Source organism: Cyprinodon variegatus, unplaced genomic scaffold (genome assembly GCF_000732505.1).
Source record: "Cyprinodon variegatus isolate N-32 unplaced genomic scaffold, C_variegatus-1.0 Scaffold84, whole genome shotgun sequence".
In the NCBI taxonomy this organism is placed as follows: Eukaryota; Metazoa; Chordata; class Actinopteri; order Cyprinodontiformes; family Cyprinodontidae; genus Cyprinodon; species Cyprinodon variegatus.
In genome coordinates, this window is record NW_015150537.1 from 1058485 (window position 1) to 1077565 (window position 19081).

At 38.8% G+C, this 19081-nt stretch overlaps 1 protein-coding gene across 1 annotated transcript in view; it reads right to left on the reverse strand.

Annotated features, from left to right (window-relative positions):
* The window catches only part of fgfrl1 (fibroblast growth factor receptor-like 1), an 85290-nt gene that overhangs the window by 50765 nt on the left and 15444 nt on the right, over nt 1-19081 (reverse strand). Inside the window, exon 2 of the mRNA XM_015373290.1 lies at nt 3104-3376. Coding sequence (XP_015228776.1) covers nt 3104-3376 — 273 coding nt within the window. The remainder of the gene's footprint in view (nt 1-3103; nt 3377-19081) is intronic.

Consider the following 19081-nt stretch of genomic DNA (forward strand, 5'->3'; position numbering starts at 1 on the left):
GAAAAAATAATCGGCCGATTCATCGATTTTTAAAATAATCGTTAGTTGCAGCCCTAGAAAAAACATTCATAAAATACAGATGTGGTAGTTAGATAAAAGCAATACACTCAATAAATGTATTAAAACCAGTTAGCCTAGAACTTTAGGTCCTTATCAGGCATCAAAATCCTTATTAAACAAAGATAATTCAATAAAACAATCAAGATAAGGCTCCTTCTCCTAAACTGAAGTGAATTTCTTGTCGAAACCATCTGGCATTAGGTGAATTTTAAAAATGAATAAGACCAAACTGGATCTGTACCCCATCATCGTCTCTGAAGAAGCTGCTGAGGTACTAGCAGTCTTGTTGGACGCTTGTTTTCAGCTTATGACAGAGAACTGTAACTAATAAATGTTGGCCAAAAGGCTGAGACATGATGTCCCACCGTCCCTGAGATGGTTTCTTCATCAACACACCGTTGGGAGCAGAAGAAAACTGGTTCAATAAATGTGTTGCTCAATTCAAGGCTGGCCGCAGGGAGAAACGATTCGCCCGTGTGCATTTGCTTCAGTGGTTGCGTGCACATGTGAAGTGAATGAAAAGGGACAGTGAATGAGAGCAATGGGTGAGGGTGGGGAGCAGCTGCCTGCCTGGATGACCTCAGTAGCAGCTGTTGTACCCCCCCTACACCCGCCTGCCCTCTGTATGCCAGCTCGTCTTTGTAGTTCAGTTCATGAATCACATACCAATACTGATTACTGCGGAGCATGAAAGCCGATCATCTGCTGGCATTAGGCCAGTTTGAGGTTCTTTTCTCTTAATTGTTTACATTTAAATCATCTGAATCACAGATCGTTTTTTCATCTAAGATACCCATGATCAGGACTCGCCCTTGGAAAGCACTGAGCAGAGATCCTGCACAGCCTTTACAACATAAAGTTAAAGAACATCCGTTTGTACGTCGGAGCATTTTACTTCAGCTACGGTGTTTGAAGTGCCGCAGCAGAGCAGGGGGAGATGCCTCAGTCAGATTCTGGGGGACACTCTGAACCTCTAATCTCTCTGCTGGCATCCGCACTAACTGACTGAAACCTGACACACACAAAGCCTATCCACAAACATTCAGACACACTCTGATGTGTGCAACGGTCCACTGACACAATGTCCTTCTGCAGGTATTTTGTTTACATGGACAAGGGTTGAGGGAAGCGGCTATTTAAGGCGGGTACGGAAAAGAAAACACACCTGTGCAAGAGCTGCTGACAGGGTCACGGTAAAAGATCTCGGATGAAGAAATGAGACAGTATGGGAACGAACCGACAGACGGTGGGAAATAAGCTGGACATTTACTGTGTAGCAAGAAGTGTTAAAACATGACCGTCTCTATGTCATGAAAATGTTTACATCAGATTAATCGTGATTAATCCATTATTGAAATAATCGTCAACTAATTTAGTAATCGATTAATTGCTAACTGGAGTATAGAGACTGTAAAACATGCCTTTAGCTAATAGAGCAACCGACTTAGAACAGCAATTATACCAAGATTGAAAAGAAAGAAATCAACATTTTTCATTTCACCTGTCAATATGCTCTATCCATAAATCCTTAAGTGGAAAAGTTTGAGTTTCACCTGGTTTAAATTTGTATTAAAGAACCTTTGGCTATCTGATTACTAATCAATTAAGCAAATAAATTATCGACAGATTAATCGATTTGCAAAATAATCCATTGTTGCAGCCCTAGCCCACAGTTAGGCCAGTTTAGCATCAGGAACCACTAAGTCTGGTGTGAGGAGACCCAACCAGAATAAAATCTTCACAAACTGTTAGGTAAACCGAAATCTGCAGCTGCACATGTTTTCTAAAGGAAGATTTGATGGTCTGACGGGACACGGATTGAGCCGTTGACCAGAGCTTCTGGTGCTTTGCAATGATACCAGGTGTGTGGAAGGGACCCAAGTGGAAGTTATAACACCATGATTTATGGTGAGAAGTCAGAATTTGATGATTGGCCACTCCCAGATGCTTTGATGCAGCAAAATATTTTGATCCCCATTGCCTTAAGTCTATGCTGAGTCAATTTCAAGTCTGTAACCCTGTGAGGCGTTTGCTTAGATAAGACACCAGCAAATGAGAGAAACTGGCACCATGGCTCAAAAATGGCTGACCTTTCATGGGGTATGGATCATGAGATTTTTTTTGTAGGTCCTGGTGTCGGTGCATTTGGGTTGAGGCTGTCGGCTTTTGTTTCTTCTAGGGGGCGCTGTAGAGAAATTAAGCCAAACCCACCACATATTGGCCTGACTTCCAGTGTGAAGTTGAACTAGGAATATTCATATAGATTTTGGTGTGGATTCAAAAATGTTGGTGGAAATAAGGACCAAACGTGTGGTCAAGGCGTAAGGCTGCACTTGGCCATGCCTCTACCTGAACACCCTTCAACAAACACTCTGTGATAGAGATAAGTTAGACCAAGATGCTATCTGTCATCTGACAGTTTCAATATGGTCAAAAGGGCCAAAGAGGGACCCTTCTAAGTAAAAAGTGATTTACTTCAGTCTAGGGGTGGGGCATGCATGATGTCATCATTTAACCAGACAGTAAATTGGGAATAAGAAGGGGATACACACTACTAGCTCTGGTTCTATTTGGGTTTTCCTTGTAAAAGTTAATGCATTTCAAATATGCCACCTTCAGTTTCTGGCCACGCCCCTTCGACATAATCAAAAACTCTTTCAATTTCACGTGCCTTAACTGCATAAAGACCAGGTTTAAAGCCCAAATGTCAAAATCTGTAGGAAATTAAAGTTTGACGTGGGTAAAAGAAAAATAGAACTATCTAATTTAGGGGTGCTCTAGAGCCGTTCGGACATGCCCATTTTAAAATGCCTTAAAACTCTTAAAATTCACATGGAGGACAATTAAGGGCAACTTTGATGAGTTTTTATAAAAGTTTAGGCCTTCCAATGGGCATGTCTTTTTGGAAGAAAAAAATAAACATTCAAATTGGATTAGGCCTTTGCAGCGCTTTGCTGCTTGGGCCTAATACATATATTTATTCTGTTATGTTTGATAATCATTGGATATATGATTGGTAAGCAAGTTCTTAGAAGTCACCTACCTATGACAATCAGGGTGTAGTTAATGTTGGCGCTGCCAAACCCATTGATAGCCCTACAGATGTAGGTGCCTGCATCGTCCGTCTCCACTTCCTTTATGCGAAGGCTGTGCTGCAACACCTTGAACCGGGTCCAGCCACCGTTGATATTTCGACCGTCTTTGGACCAGATCATGATGGGGAGCGGGTCTCCTTCCACAGGGCAAGGCAGCTTGGCTGTGCGACCCAGTCGGACACTCTGACGAGGGTTCACCTTCTCTGAAACCTTGGGAGGACCTAAGGCACAGAAAAAAGGAAGATGATAATGCCAGTTGGTTTTATTCTACAGGATGTTTATTCCCTGTAGATCAGTGAAGATTTGGTCTATAATGCATTTTTTTCTTGGGTAGATGTGATTTTTGTTTGCACTCAGATCTAAACACAAACAGATAAACACTTTACTTTCAAAAGTAATCACACCCTTTGACCAAATGCTAACTCTTGTACATACTAACTCACTGTTTCAACAGATTAATTGTAACAGAGCATCACAGACTTCTGCATTATTGGGCAGCAGAAGGAAAATAAAACAATGTTTCTTTGGCTTTCTTTCTCCAAATAAAAAGCAATGTTGCGTAAAATGTCCTGGAGTAAATATTCAACACTAAAGTACACCTCTTAAAAAGACAATTAAAACTGAATGTTTTTCCATGTTGCTTTTTTTATTTTTTTTTAACTGGACAGATCCTAATGTGGTCCAGATCCTTTCTAAGCTGCCTTTTCTTTAAACTTTGCAATAAAACTAAACATGCCATCCGACATGCCAAGAAAGTTAGTTTTCAGTCAGAATAATCTTGTTTGTATTCAAATAGTAGCCATCACAAATGTGAGAGTATGCTATTGTTTTTTGCATATCAGTGATGAATTAACGTTGTAACTTGCAAATATTAAAGTCCATTAATTCTTCAAGATTAAACCAGAGAGAATGCCTTCAAACCTGGTTTGATTTTCCTCTGTTTCTAATAAGTTCTTGATATTCTTTCAAAAAAGGACAAAGATAGCTCCCAGTAGGAGGAAACCCGAGGAGTTGATTTTATAATGGACGGAGATGACATGCTGAGGTATAAAATCAAGCATGACCTTGACCGCTCAGTAGCCAGACTTCTGTGGAATAGTACACTGCAAAAACAAATGGAGGGAGTGAAGTGGAAAGGTGGGAGGAAATGATGGAGGGAACAAAAAATGATACAGGGAGAGAAGAGGTAAAAGATTAAACATGAAGGCAGTAAAGGGAGGGATAAAGATACAGCCTGGTGGTGAAGGAAAGCCCTAAAAGGGACAAACAGGAAGAAGGCAGTTTGTAGGAGTGAACCTGTCTCAATACCTGCTGTATCATTCACTTAGACCCTTTATTACCTCTTAGGCTGAAACAATACTGTGCAAACAAAGCAGGAATGTTCCCACAGGTCACCATATGGCAAAGAATGTCCTGAAAACAACCAAACAAACAGCAAGTAAAGGAAAATCCTCCCTACAGGTTCCATTCTATGGGTTCATGACCTGCAGGACGTGACCTGGACAACCTGACCTGGGCTAACAATGTGGCTGATAGAGGTTTATCAGGCATGATACATGTGGCCTGATACACTGTGGAAATATTCCTTCAACCAAAGAACAAAGAAGCCTCCACATTTGAAGGCTTTACCTCTGGAGTTTCTCTACCTATATTCTTCTCTTTCAATTTAGAAAACCAGCAGGACTAGGTAGGAGTTATCCCCATGTTTGCCATAAGTACTGATGGCATAGCAGCAGAAGAAGATGCTTTACGCTCTGCATGCCTATGGTAACAGGTCATATTCCAATTGACGATCAGGAATCATGTAATACAAAAATAAAATCCTGACTAATACCTGGTGTTCAAATATGTCGCTGTCACACTACCGTTCACATCAATTCCATTTCCTATGATTCATCTGTCACTCAAAAAGCACAACCAAGAAAGGACGTGGCATTTAGAAAGCCTCCGTTGCAGTTTATGAACGTTTTATCTTGCTTTTATGGTGGTTATATTACAGTAAGTTTGAAGTTATTGACCATAACATTCTTTTTTAAGTCCATTGTACATCCATGACTGTAAAATGATAACAAGATCAAATACAAAAAGGAGCTAACATAAAGCCTCTGTGCTTTATGTTAGCTTTGATATGAAATGCATTCTTATATCCTCATTTGTACAAAGATTTTAGATCAAAGTTTCTGCGAAAACGTAGAAATATGAACAATAAATCTGAGAGCCCCCGATAAGTCCCCCCCCCTTGCAGTTTTTATAAAGCTGTTTATAAAAACTGCAAAGGAATTTTGAACCTGCTCTGCTTTGATTGACTTTCATTTAAACACATTGGACAGTTGTTTAAGGCTACCGCTATAGAGAGCCCTTTCATTCAGAATTAGTTAGATAAATGCAGATAGTGATTATTAATATTAAGTATTCCATAACAAGAATAAATCTTTCCGTGAATGAAAACAAAATCTCAAAACAATATTTTCAGCTTTTTTTCGTCTTTTGTTTTTACTTTACGACTCATCCATTTATATTTTATAAATGTATTTGTTTATACCACCCTGATGTGATTCAAGTTAATGTAGCCTACAGCCTACTTCATGTCGTCAGACAGGTGCTGTTTAAGTGTTTTCTTGATATTACAGGTCAGGCAGTAACGACTTTCCCTATCTTCAGCACGCACAAGAGATGAAGGCGTCTGATTTCAAGTCAGCTGTCTCGGCCTGTTCAGGGTCCGACTGCAGCTGGCAAGTCTTCGTTTGGCTGAACGGGACACCGACTCCAGTAGGATCCAGCCACAGTGGGACAACTGGTTCATGGATGAATCCACAAAGGCTGCAGGATGGCAGAAGAAAGCAAAAGGACAACATCTGTCTGCTGCAGACAAGGAGCCCAGATTCTATCTACAGGAAAAAGGCATTCAGCAGGCAGGAAGGCGAGATGTTTTAGTGGTTCTTCTCAAAGACAGTTTGCTGTGGATTCTCTCTACACTTCTACAAACCGTTCGAATGAGATGAAATCTTTATCGATAAACAGTCATATTCACATAGAATGTTCTGCCACCTGAAGGAAGGAGAGGTAAGGGGTCAAACAACCGATAAGATGTTTTCAGCTGAAGAACAAAGCAACAAGTTACTCGTCAGGTTAAGCCCACATATGCTGAAGCTCATCCCTGCAGTAATAACCAGCTGTAGGGAGCGGCTACACTTAGACGTTTTGAAAAACGTCCCACAGTTGGATCCAGTGGATCATAGCTGACTCAAACTGAAGAGTTTCTCAAAGCATTTAAAGGCACTAAAAATTCTATAAATGTGATTGTTTAGTAACCTGACTCCGCCAGATGGATTTTCTCCGCATATCCATCTGGAAACCTTCGGTTGAAGTAATTTTGGGAAGGGGCGAAAATACTGGTTAGCTGATTGACCTATGTTGGTGATAGACGGGTCAAATAAACCAATCAGATCAACAAAGCATATGATGTAACAGAGCGACGACTAAGAGGAGCCAATTGATAGATCAAACTCTTGCCGAAACCAGTCAGGAGAAGAGCAAAAACATCTTTTCCTCTGAGAAAAGCCTCCAGAGCAGTGTTTTGCTCTTGTTTTAGTGAAGAAATACTCCGATAAAACTTGCTTGATAGCCACGCTAACGCTAGTTTCTCGTTGCGTCACACCTCAACCCGCCTCAAAGCCAACGCTGATTGGACGTTCGTTTGGTGAACAGCTCCAAATTTTCTTCAACGGAGAGTCTCCAGACTGATTAGCGGGTTAAATCTTGAAAGCTTGCGAGATCAGGATGATCTCACGAGGCTAATTGTTTAGTGCTTTACCTTCCCTCCGCTTCCTGTGCTTTTTATTAGGTTAGCTATGTTGAGGCACTGTACCGTCTCTCATTCTTACTCTTAACTTCTATATTTTGCTGTTGTGTTTATCTGCATTTTCTAACTTGCCATTTTCTTCCTGGAATGTCTGAAATTTCCCACTGAGGGACAATAAATGACATTTCTACTTTCAGGCTCCAAATATGTTATTTTTTCTCTCTTCTCCCTCAGACTGAACTCATATTTTCCTGCTCTCTTTCTACTCCCATGCTACCTCCTTTACCCCCTCCTCCTCCTCACCCTTTTCACCTCTCCATGCCTCCATTGCTCATATTCTTTCACCGCTCTCATTCACACCATCTTCTGCCAGCACAAAAAGTGATTTACTCGTCTCCCGCCCTTTAGAGATCAGCTCACACTCAGGTTCCTCCTCTGGGCCTAGGAGAAGAACCTCCAGCTGAACTACATCTTCCTTCTTCACCTCCTCACCCTTTCTCCTCTAACTTGCTCCTCCTAAAGATGGAAAAGCTGAGCAACTTGTCTTCTAAAGAAGATACTGTATAGTTTAGCCTTTTATTCTAAAGCATTTCCTGCAGCATTCACTAAACTTCATGGATTATGTTAACTAAATTCTAACTCTTTCTCAAAAACCTAAAACAGTACCAATGTTTGCAGACCAGCAGGTAATTCGATCAATTGATATTATTTATTATTGTTGTTGCACCTTTGCATATTTCATGTTTCTGAATTAAACTTTCTTTAGAGGGATAGTTTAGACATTATTCACCTCCAAAGTGGTATATTTCCAAATGACAGAGAATAAAGAGGTTTAACTTTAAATTTTTGTATCTCTGCAAAAAATACAGCTTGATTTCAAACCGCACTGCTCCTGCAGAGAAAAGGCCTCCCGCTCAGAGCTGCAAAAACTCCACCTGGGCCAAAAGAGACGATTTGTGGGCCAAATAAAGAAGAAATGTGCTCTTTCTCCCAAAAATGACAAAAACGTGGTTGCACTAGCAACAAGCTGTTTGATTAATTAGACTTTACCTGAAAGTTTCTGCTCATAAAACATCAGCTCCTTTCTTTTCAGCTCTTTTGTTCTCCGGATAAAATTCTGTTTGTCTCTCATAGATTTATTGATCAGAAGTTTCTAAAAAGCAAAGAGCTCCAGCAGAACCTGAGCTTTTTATATTATCATCCCCTTCATCTTTAGCTCCCTCCACAGGTTCTACATGAAATTCAAGTCAGAACCCAGGCAGGACTGCCCCAAATCATTTAGGCTACGTTCACACTGCAGGCCTTGATGCTCAATTTCGTTTTTTTTTTTGTGAAATCCGATTTTTTTTGCATTGCGGTTCATATTTCCAAATATATGCAAATTGTATGTGATCTCCTGTGTGAACTGCATTCATACAACGCAACTGTCCCGCATGGGCATTAGAGGATGCAATGACATCACAGGCCTGCGTGCTCTGTGTTTATGGAAATAAACATGGATGGTAGTTCTGAAGCGCTTCTAGCGATCTTTCCCAAACATAAAAACACAATATTTTCACAATCTCACTTCCCAGAGGAAATGATTGCAAAAGCTATTATTTGAAAGCAATAAATACAATCTGTCATTTTTATTATGAAACTTCAGTGCAAAAAATAAATATATATTTTTTAGATGTTTAAGTAATATTGCCCAGCTCCACTAGAACATGGCCCAGAACAACAGAGCAATGCTCATTGGTAAAATTCAAATGAAACATAAAGGGTTTGACGCACGGCAGGCATTGCTTTCTTTACATTCATTATCTAAAGAAGATGCGCAATGAAACGGCAATCTCTTGCCCTACTCAACCCTAGTATTCCCACACAATAAAGTTACAAGGGGTTGCATGGCACTTAAACAAATCAGAGGATTTTATTGACTGATCATAAATTAAAGCAGTCTGCAGCCCCTTCCATCATGGAGGTAAATGTCATTTTAGCTGCGTCTGATTTTCCTCTATTATTTCAGTCAGTTCTTCATGAACCTTCCATTTATTACCTTTTCTGTCACTGATTGCTTTGAAAAAAATGTAAATCCCTCCAGTTTCATGGTTACAAGCGACCCGACAGAATTCGCAAGCCCTTCTGTCGCTATCAAGTCACAATATTTCAGAGCAGTGGTGTTGACAGCCATTTTATACTCCCATAAACCATGTCCACCTTTAATGTTTTGACCAATAACATCTGTAAGATACCATCATCAATATCCTAGACACCAAACAAGAAAAAAAAAAAAAACTTCTTTCTAGATGACTTCCAAACCGGGAAGGCACGTTTTGGCTTTAGACTGATTATTTTAGTACATACTCTAGCTAGCTGAATATGTTAGAGGAACCTCCTCCATGGGTTCTGGGGTCCCTATTGAACTCTATGATGTCATTTCTCTGGTTGCCAGAAAAAATGAAAACTGTTCTGCATTGGGTCTTTAGCAGAGTAATCATCTTATAAAAGCAAATCAGGACATGTTAGCATCATTTAAAATTTCTGCAAAGAAAGATTATAGCTCTTTTGGAGGCGTTACTCTTTGACTGCGATGGTTCTGCAGAGCCCGGCACATTGTTGCTGTTGGCAGGAAGGCAAGGATGGAGCGAGATGGGAGAGCCGAGGAATGCTTTTGATGGAGTGAACCAAACAGCAGGACATAGCTGTGTTATACCCTTGAAGCTAGAGAAGGTGGGTCTTGGACATTCTTCTCATACAGATGAATCTCTATTATGGTTTCTTATCTAAAGCAATTTAAATAAAGTCTGGACACTCTGTGGAAACCTTCTACTTTATCAGTTTGGCAGGTTGCCAGCATTATCATCAATGGAAAGTAATCTCCAAAGACAGAGGAGCATTATGTCTGCTGACCGAGGTTGAAGTTTCCTCAAACGTTTGTTCTGTTTTTATCCATTAAACTACTTATGAGCTGCAGTTGGTTTCTTTAGAGAACTGACACTTTAAAAACCTCGTTTATGGACCCTAAGGCGCAAGAAGCGAAGTGATGGACGGGGACGTATCCGTCCTCCTCAAATAGCCCCACACTCTCACTCTCTCATGGATACCAAAACACTGTCTTGTTCTGACCCCTCTCTTCCAGTCTATCAGTAGGTCAACTGCTGCTTGTTAATCCAACCTGACAGTTTACATTGGGCCTGAGGCTGTTACCACACTGAAGGCCTGCTGAACACCCCCCCCCCGCACACACACACACACACATTAGACCACACAATTGTCTCTTTTTTTCCCGTACTTCTCAAACACACGCAGAGAAGAAAAATACACAGTGGCTAGAAAAACTCAGAGGAATCTGCTGAGTGGTTTGTTCTGCAAACTGATCCCTGCAGAGGCTCATGCTGCCGTGCACTAAAAACATTCACATGCATGCAAACCTTTTTTTAATCTTATTTCAGTAAGATGTTTGGAGAGAAATGTGAGTATTTCTTTTGTTGTTTTAGCTCTTTGAGTCCCGCCCTCTGCCTCTCTGAGTTTGTGTCACTACAGCAGCTGTAATTGCTGGTTTTATTGTTAGAAGCTTCTTTTCTCCTCTTTGCTGCACCTGTCTGTTTCTCCCTGAATGAAAAAAAAAACCTTGACAACCAGGAACAAGAAAGAAACAAAGCTGACGAGATGAAGAAACTTACCAAACAAGTTCCTTGTCATAAAGAAGCTCAGATATACAAGAGGAGTTTCCTTTTAAAAAATTCTCCAAAAATAGGGTTAAAATAATGTGTCACACAGCATCATAAGGACCAGAGAAATGTCAGGAATGTCTGAAGTATTGATTTTCTGACCAGAACAACAGAGTTTCTGATCGAGCACCAAACTCAAGCCATTTAAACTTCATCTTCACTACAGGTCCAATTGGTGAGGTTCCCCCTCAAGCACTAACATGCAACAAAGCAACAGAATGTTCTTGGATTTTAAAGGGAATATTTAATAAAGTAGCTTCCAACAGTGTGCCGGATTTTCTTTTTCTTGTTAAACTTTGACTGTTAAACAGGGAACAGTCGGATATTTTAGCTCATCGAACCACTTCAGCTACACCTAGAAACTTTGTCTCTCATTTAAACAGAATACTTCCCAAAGTAACTGATTTACTGTAACTATTTCCACACATCCTTTCCTTAGAATCTTTAGGACATTCTAGTTTTTTTATGTGACAGACCAACACAAAACATTAAAGGATGTTTCAAATTAAAACGTTGAGTGTGGATTAATGTATCCAAACTCATTCCAATTAATCATCTCTGAGTAGCTTTTCCAGGGCATGATTCTACCCCCACCATGTTTCAGCCTGGATGTGGTCTGTTCAAGGTGATGCAGTATTAGTTTGCTCCCACAGATGTCAAAAAGGTTTGGTTGTGGTCTTATGTGGGTAGAGCACATACTTCCACAGGTTTGCTGTGGCGTCTACATGCTGTGAGAAAGTGCAAATAAACCTTCTTTCGGCTTTACTGGACTTCTTACTAGGACTGGGAAATTAATTGCATTTGCATAATAATAATAATTATTATAATAATTATAATAATAATGGGCTGCTCAGTGGAACAGTGGGTAGCACTGCTGCCTTGCAGCAAGAAGGTCCCAGGTTCGATTTTCGTCCCAGAGTCTTTCTGCATGGAGTTTGCATGTTCTCCCTGAGCATGCATGGGTTCTCTCCAGTTACTCCGGCCTCCTTCCTCTGTCCATAAACATGACTGTCAGGTTAGTTGGCTTCTCTTAAATCCCCTAGGTGTAACAGTGCGCGTGAATGGTTGTTTGTCCTGTTTGTCTCTGTGTTGCCCTGCGATGGACTGGCAACCTGTCCAGGGTGACCCCGCCTCTTGCCCGTAGACAGCTGGAGATAGGCACCAGCACCCCTCATGACTCCAGCAGGGATAAGTGTGACGGAAAATGGATGAATGGATAATAATGATAACTTAACTTTATTAAGTTCACTTCTGCATCTTAACCCATCCACTTGGGGAGAAGTGGGCTGCCATTGTGCAGCACCTGGGGAGCAATCAGGGGTTAAAGGGCCTTGATCAGGGACTCAGAGTGGATTGAACTGGGTACCTGCAACCTTCTCAGGGCATAACCACACTGCTCTAACCACTAGGCCAAGACACCCCGCCTCCTAGAAATAGACAGAAACATCAGCTGGCCACAACTTTTTGGGCTTTGAGATAACATTAGGTGGAAACATCGTCGCTCCCTCCATTTGCTATGCTGTTCGATTTGTTCATAGAGGTTTCGTTTTTTTTCCAATTAAGACTAATGTAACTTTTGTTGTCATTTTTGTCAGATTTTATCATGTAAATAATAAATAAAAAAATCACAAAAATGCTGACCTTCCAAAACAAAATTGGGGATCAGTAAGACTAATGTCAGAATATAGCTGGTATCAGCATCAGCCTTAAACAGCATGTATCGGTTATTCTACTTTTTACTCAACAATGGCTCCTCCAGAGCTACCATGCTCCTCTTTTCTGCTTCTCTGATCAAGGCTCTTGTTGCTCAGCCTGTCAGTCTAGGTTGACATCTATGTCTTGATATTGTAGGTCAGCAGATGGTCCATCCTCTCTATCTTTAGATGACGACAGATCAGAGCTTTGGGAGATAATTAAAGGTTAGATGTTGTTTTAGGACCAAACCCTGCTTTAAAACAACAAGAACTTCTTCACCAGCTTTCTCTTGAGTTCCTTTGTCTCTTGTGATGCTGGATGTTTTCTGTATTCTCTAAAGAACCTCTGAGGCCAAAACCAGAACAGATAAGGCTAGACCACAGGTGTCAAAGTGGTTCCAGAAAGGGCCGTGTGGCTGCAGGTTTTCTTTCCAACCAATCAATAGCACACCAGACTCCATTCATCCCAACAAGTCATCATGTTCAGATTGGATCCCTTGATGAGATGAATGAAGTCTGGTGTGCTATTGCTTGGTTGGAAAGAAAACCTGCAGCCACACTGCCCTTTCTGGAACCACTTTGACACCCCTGGGCTAGACTCTGCAGGCGGACTTTAAAAGCAACTGCTTGCACTATACACTATTAACTAGCAAGCCAAATATATTCACAGCCCACTTTGGACACTTTGGAGATTCTCCTTTCTAAAAAGAGTTAAACTATGGACCATTTCAAGAATACAGACTACTTATTGCAATAATGTTGAACAGGGAACGTATAATCTAATACAGAGCAGGTACTAATTCCTCTGGTGAAGTAAACAACAAATAATTAACCATAATTATTATAAATTGTCTTTATTACGAATGAAGGAATAAATGGGAAATGAATAGGAAAACTTTAAGAGAGCATGAAAAATAAAAAAAAATAGTGTAAAAGGATAAAGAGAACTAGGGCTCCAAGTGGGTCAAAGGTCAGGGGTCCTATTTCAGTTCGGTGTGTTTCTATCATTCAGTCCATGGAGGCAGAGGACCAGGTTACATTTAAGTGAGATCTGACACAGACCAGGAACACTCCCTCTGATCTGCAGCCAGCTAACGAGATGGAGAAACCGTTCTCCACGCCATGAGCCAGGTGGCAGGCTTAGGGCTGTTGGCACTCGGTGCACCGGCCCCCTAAGGGACTTCTTTCAGCGCTGCTTTAGGAGAAGAACAAAGTGCCTCCTCGAAAGAAAGCTAGTTTAAACAAAACGTTTGGAAAGACCCTTCAGTAATAGTAGAGCATCAGACTCTACAGTGATTCATTATGTGAACAAACAGAAAGTCCTTGATAGTTGAAAAAGGCTGATCATCATAGAGCAAATCTGACAAAAAAAAGGTTTTGATGTGGAACAGAAAATAAAATTTTACTTAAGGAATTCTGCCTAGAATAATTTAATTTCTTTTCCACTGTTAAATTTAAAACCTTACCAAGTTTTTCATTATAGCTGCAGAAGTTTAAAAATTACTGTATTTTTCACCTCATTAAACCCAAAGCTGAGCATAGCTGGTTTTACTCCATAGTGTTAACTGTTAGTAACTCCATGCAGTGTTATTCTGAACTGGAAGAGTTCAGAATAACACTGCAGTGTTAATTATTAATTATCAACTCCACCAAGAGTGAAATTGTAATATTTAACCTTTGGTGTAAAATTTTAATTACACTATTGGGTGTAAGCCAGTGTTATTGTTGTACACTTTTTACAGTTAATTTAACTTTAAAATTGTAAACACTATGGAAAGAGTTAATTTAGCACTAATTCAGAGTGCGACCAAACACACTCGGAAATTGTGTTAAATTTAACTCTTTCAGTGTTCCTTTAACACATTAAAAATCTACTGTGTAGCTATAAATACATAAAGCAAGCATAATTAAAATTTACTTCCCAAAGGAAAATTAAATTAAAGTTGAATTCCTCCTGGCCACTTAGTGATGTACTCGCTTGCCTCCTCAGTCATTTATTAAACAACTATTTATGCTTTTTTCCCCCTGTAAAATTATTACTTTTAATCTGCACAATGCTAGACATTCTATGGATGTCTTATAGTTCAAAATTAATCATTTTATTAATTTACGACTTCTAAAAATGCTGAACATGCTTTAGAAATAAAACAAGAAAACATAGATGTAAGGATGAAATAATTATAAAGGAGATCATGTACAGTTGTCTGTTTCTGAGGACAACACTCTGACGATTATGGGTTTATGCCAAAAAGCTGTAAATCTAAACTTTAGTTTTAATAAAAATGATTTTAAGTGGTAAACAAATGGCTAATGTTTCCTAATAATGTCTTCAGTGACCTGGCAGGGAAAGAAGCCAAAACTAAAACCAGGCCCTGATTCTTGTTGTTCACCAGTTTTGGAGTCGAAGCAGAGTGACCAGTGCAGCTGCATCCATCTGCTTATCTGTTAGATAACAAAACGGCGTCCTGGAAGGGACATTTATTGGCATTCTGAAGGCAAACACTGTTAATCATTAACACTGATAACACACACACAAAGACGGCACCAGCAGCTGCCTGTGATAAAGAGGCGAATATTTGCTGTGAGGGGGGCTGTCATGCTGAGGAAGGAGAAAGAGGGACAGTCCAATCATCAAAGCTTGTGTTCAGGGGAACACCACCAAGATTTTATGAAGAAAATTGTTTTGGCAGATAAAGATACAACTTTTTCTGCCAAACCTTTTTTTTTTTGTTCCGTGCTATTGCGACTTTATAGGTAAATAATGATGTTTATGATAACAGCTTAGAAATCCATTTTGTACTTTTCTTACTCCACTGTGTTTTCATCACATGAAAATCTTTAGCTTTTTGGGTAATGTTTTTTTTTTTTTCTGTTAGGTTGTGTCCAACTGACTCAATATCATATTAACATGAAAAATAAAAGTTTATAACACCTTGACAGATTTAGGGGCTGCATCCAATGAAGGATACAGCACCTGTGGGTTAGATTCTCTAAGAAAACCATGAAGGTAAAAAGTCTGCGACTGGGAATTTATGTGCTCTAGTCTCCATCAACTTAAACAATATGCTGAATTTCTCTGATCAGCAAGCGGTGATTTGAGACGGAGCTCTATATCTTCTGCTTAAAAGTTGAGAGAAAGTGGCTCTTTTAGCAACTTATCTGCCGTGGTAGCAGCTCCTCTGTTTTTAGAAAAAATTTAAATCACAAAAATGTGTTTTCTTTTTTTGCAAAAAGTCTCAGACAAAAAAATAATGCAACCGTTTTTGGCATTTACTTCATCATATTTAGTTACTAACACAATCGTTTTATGTCCTACCCTGCTAACATGAAGCAATTGTGCTAAATTAACTAAATATGATATAAGTAAATGCCAAAAAAAAATAAATAATTTTTTTCAGTGCATGATACCGAACCTTAAAAAAAAAAAAAAAAAACATTTCTTACTCCTCTGTCTTTTATGACTATGCTTAACTAAAAAAAATATTAAGGAGTACAACATCAAAGAAAGGTGATATGTGTATAAATGTAGAAGGAAAACCTAAAACTAAATAATTACTATAAAGATGGGGATTTTTTTTAAAATTATTAATCAGACTCCTGTCTTAAATGAAACAACAAATAATTTCAGCATTCTTTGGTTCATTTCTAAAGAGCTGAAGAAAAGTGACAGATATTTTAGAAATTATATAAACCTAAAGATTATATTCAAAATTAATTTGTATATTTGTAAAAGCAATTTGTTTGTTGATCATAAAGTTCAATTCTTGATTCAAAATATCAAACCAAAATTAAAATGTTGTTCTTCTCTTTCATTGGCTATTTGTTTAATCTTTGAGGAAATCCAGTAGTTGTGCTTTCGTCTCTGTTTCAGATGAGCAAACGAATCATCTCCTAATATAGGTCACCAGTTAAACTATATGTATCATGTTTGAAAGCTTAACTTTAATTCAAGCCAAGATTTCCTAAGTAATAGATTAAACACAACACTAATTAGTTTATTAATGCAACATTAACTAAATTGTTACATTTACAAACAGAGATTTTGCCACTTTTTAACTGACTGAATATGCAGCAGTTTCAGCTTTCCACACCTGCTCCAATCACAATGGATCCCATTTATAGCTTGTGTGACAAGTTTAGATTAGAGCACAGCAGAATATGGATCATCTCACCACTGCAGTATCTGTCTAATGCAGCCGTGGACGCGTCTGGCAGTCACATTAGTCAAATTTAATACATTGCAGCTTTACATTTTCTGTTGGTACGCTCATAATAATAGGATATCTAAAGATGGGGAACAAATCCTTGACAGAAAATGCTGAGTTTTTTTTTTTGGGACCATCAGAGCACATATAAGCTGCGACTGCCAGCAAACTTTCTGCAAGTGAGAGTCATCCAAAGGCAGCTTATTACCTTGAGGCAGCTTCCTCAGGTAAGAGCTTGTGATGGCCAAACCCATACCCACACCTTAAGTCTGTACTATACATGTACCTTTATTTATTTAATCCATACACTTTATTTTGCCATAAAACTTTATTCTTAGTTCAAATACATGTATTCTATTTGTAAGCGCGCACATTTAATTCACTGTATTTATTTGCACTCATTCATATCTCTTTCTGGTTTTTATCACTAATCTGTTTCCTACCTTCTAATGTGCCAAGGAGTTTGGCCAGACAAAGGATGGCAGCTAGGGCTCAGATCTGCTAAATACAGGAGGGGAAATTGGACTGTTCCACCAGCTGCTGCTAAAAGGGGGGAATTTGAATTTTCCTTTTCTCATTTTCTGCTTAGGATTTGTCTTGCGGTTGGTGTGTTTTAATTTTTCTAAGTTATAGATTAGTTTTTGGCCAAACCTAACCGTACTGCCAATGTTTGTAATTTGTGATTGTTTGTTTAGTTTGAATTACCCCTATTGTGTTAATGGTCTGATCAGTCAGTGTATATATATACCCTTGTGTGTCATTTCTTAGTGAGGTCAGTTATGTTTGTTTATGCAGTCAGTTAGTTTGGGCACAGTTTGCTTGAGTCAAATTTTCTCTATTTGGTTGACCTCTTTTATGACTTGAACCCATGTATTTTTTGTAAGTTTATTTTTTTGGGTTTAAAAGAAAAACCCAATTTTTGTATTAAACCCTGTGACTCCTCATGCTTCTTACCTCGGTCCCTTACAGAGCTGCAGTGCTGTTTCTATGTTAATGTGATGGAGCCGCTGCCTGATGCAGCATTCATGTTTTGTATTTTCTTTACCTGCAGCGCAGCAAGCCTTATGTATCGCAGCTTGATAAACTTTAAAGAAGTTGCGTCAGTGACGTAATCATTTATAGTAAAGGTAATTCCCCAATAATGCAAAGAATCATAGGAAGAAAATATTAATAGAAAAAGATTTTATATAACTTAAGAATAAAGCAGTATTTCTTTAAAAAAAAAAAGAAAAGAAGAATAAAAAAATATTTATGGGCATAGATCTACGATCTACTGATTCAGGTCCCCCCTCTACGTGGGACAACTGACCCATTTGTCCTCCCCTCTCGGTAGGCGATCATCCATGTTTTATTGGCTACGGTGCTGATACTGTTTATCTATGTATTGTCATAGAGGAAAGTTGGCATAATAAAGAAAGAAAATGGGCAGGAAGAGCCACCATGGAACTGGTAAAACAAAGGAATGATTTAAGTCAGATATTTTCGAAATAAAATTTTAAAATGATGTGAAAATCAAGCAGCTCAATCATGATGACAAGGTGATAATGAGTTTTATACACTTTTATCTAAACCCCCATCCATGCCCTTTCCTGATCGCTGTGAGACAGTTGCGCTGTGTCTAAGCCTCATACATGCTCTTCATTAGGTGTGTGGTGGGCCTAATTCTCTGTTGTCTCAGCTGTCTCTGCACTCGTAACTCAAACTACATATGGCTAAAAAACAACATCTGCAGTATATTTAGTCTAACTTTAGGATTTTCTTTCTTCCATCTCATTAGAATAGGTTTAAAACTATTTAATTTCAACAAAAGAGATCCCTATATTATATCCTCAATTCAATTTCCTCATTTTACTGTTTATTGTGTATAAAGACCCGGATGAAAAAGGCACAAAGATCTTGGAATATTTCTGTCTTGTAATTCCTCTCTTTCTATTCATCGAATTATGATGTTGGTTTCTTGTATTGTCACAAAAATGACTAATAGATTTTTGTATTAAGCTCTGGGTTGCCATTACAGTATAAGCCGTTTTTTTAAATAATTAAAGAGTTGAAGGGGGTGTAAAGGGTGAAACTTATTTAATGATGAAACTTTATATTTTTAATCAATCAGTATATCTTTCTTTCAAGACAGACCTCTGTGGGTGTTACATTAGCCTCAAAATAGCTAAAAGGAAAAAGTCTATATTAGTCAGTTAGCCTGAATGTTTATTTTATTATTTATTCATTTCTCCCATAATAAAAATGGAGAAGCTAGAAATAATAGAAAATAAAAAAAGTGTAATTTAGCTGTTTTATGTATGTTATATTGGCCTAATGTTTAAATATGCAGGCAGGGTGTAAGAAAACACTATAAGCCAGTAACTGTTTGTATATAGCAGCAAGAATTTAAAATCACATTCATCCCTGCTCTTTGCTTCGTCCCAGAGCGAATATCATTTATTTTCTAAGGTTTTTTGCAACCTGTTGATCTGATATTTATGGTTTCATCAAATGATGTCTCTAGATGTTTACA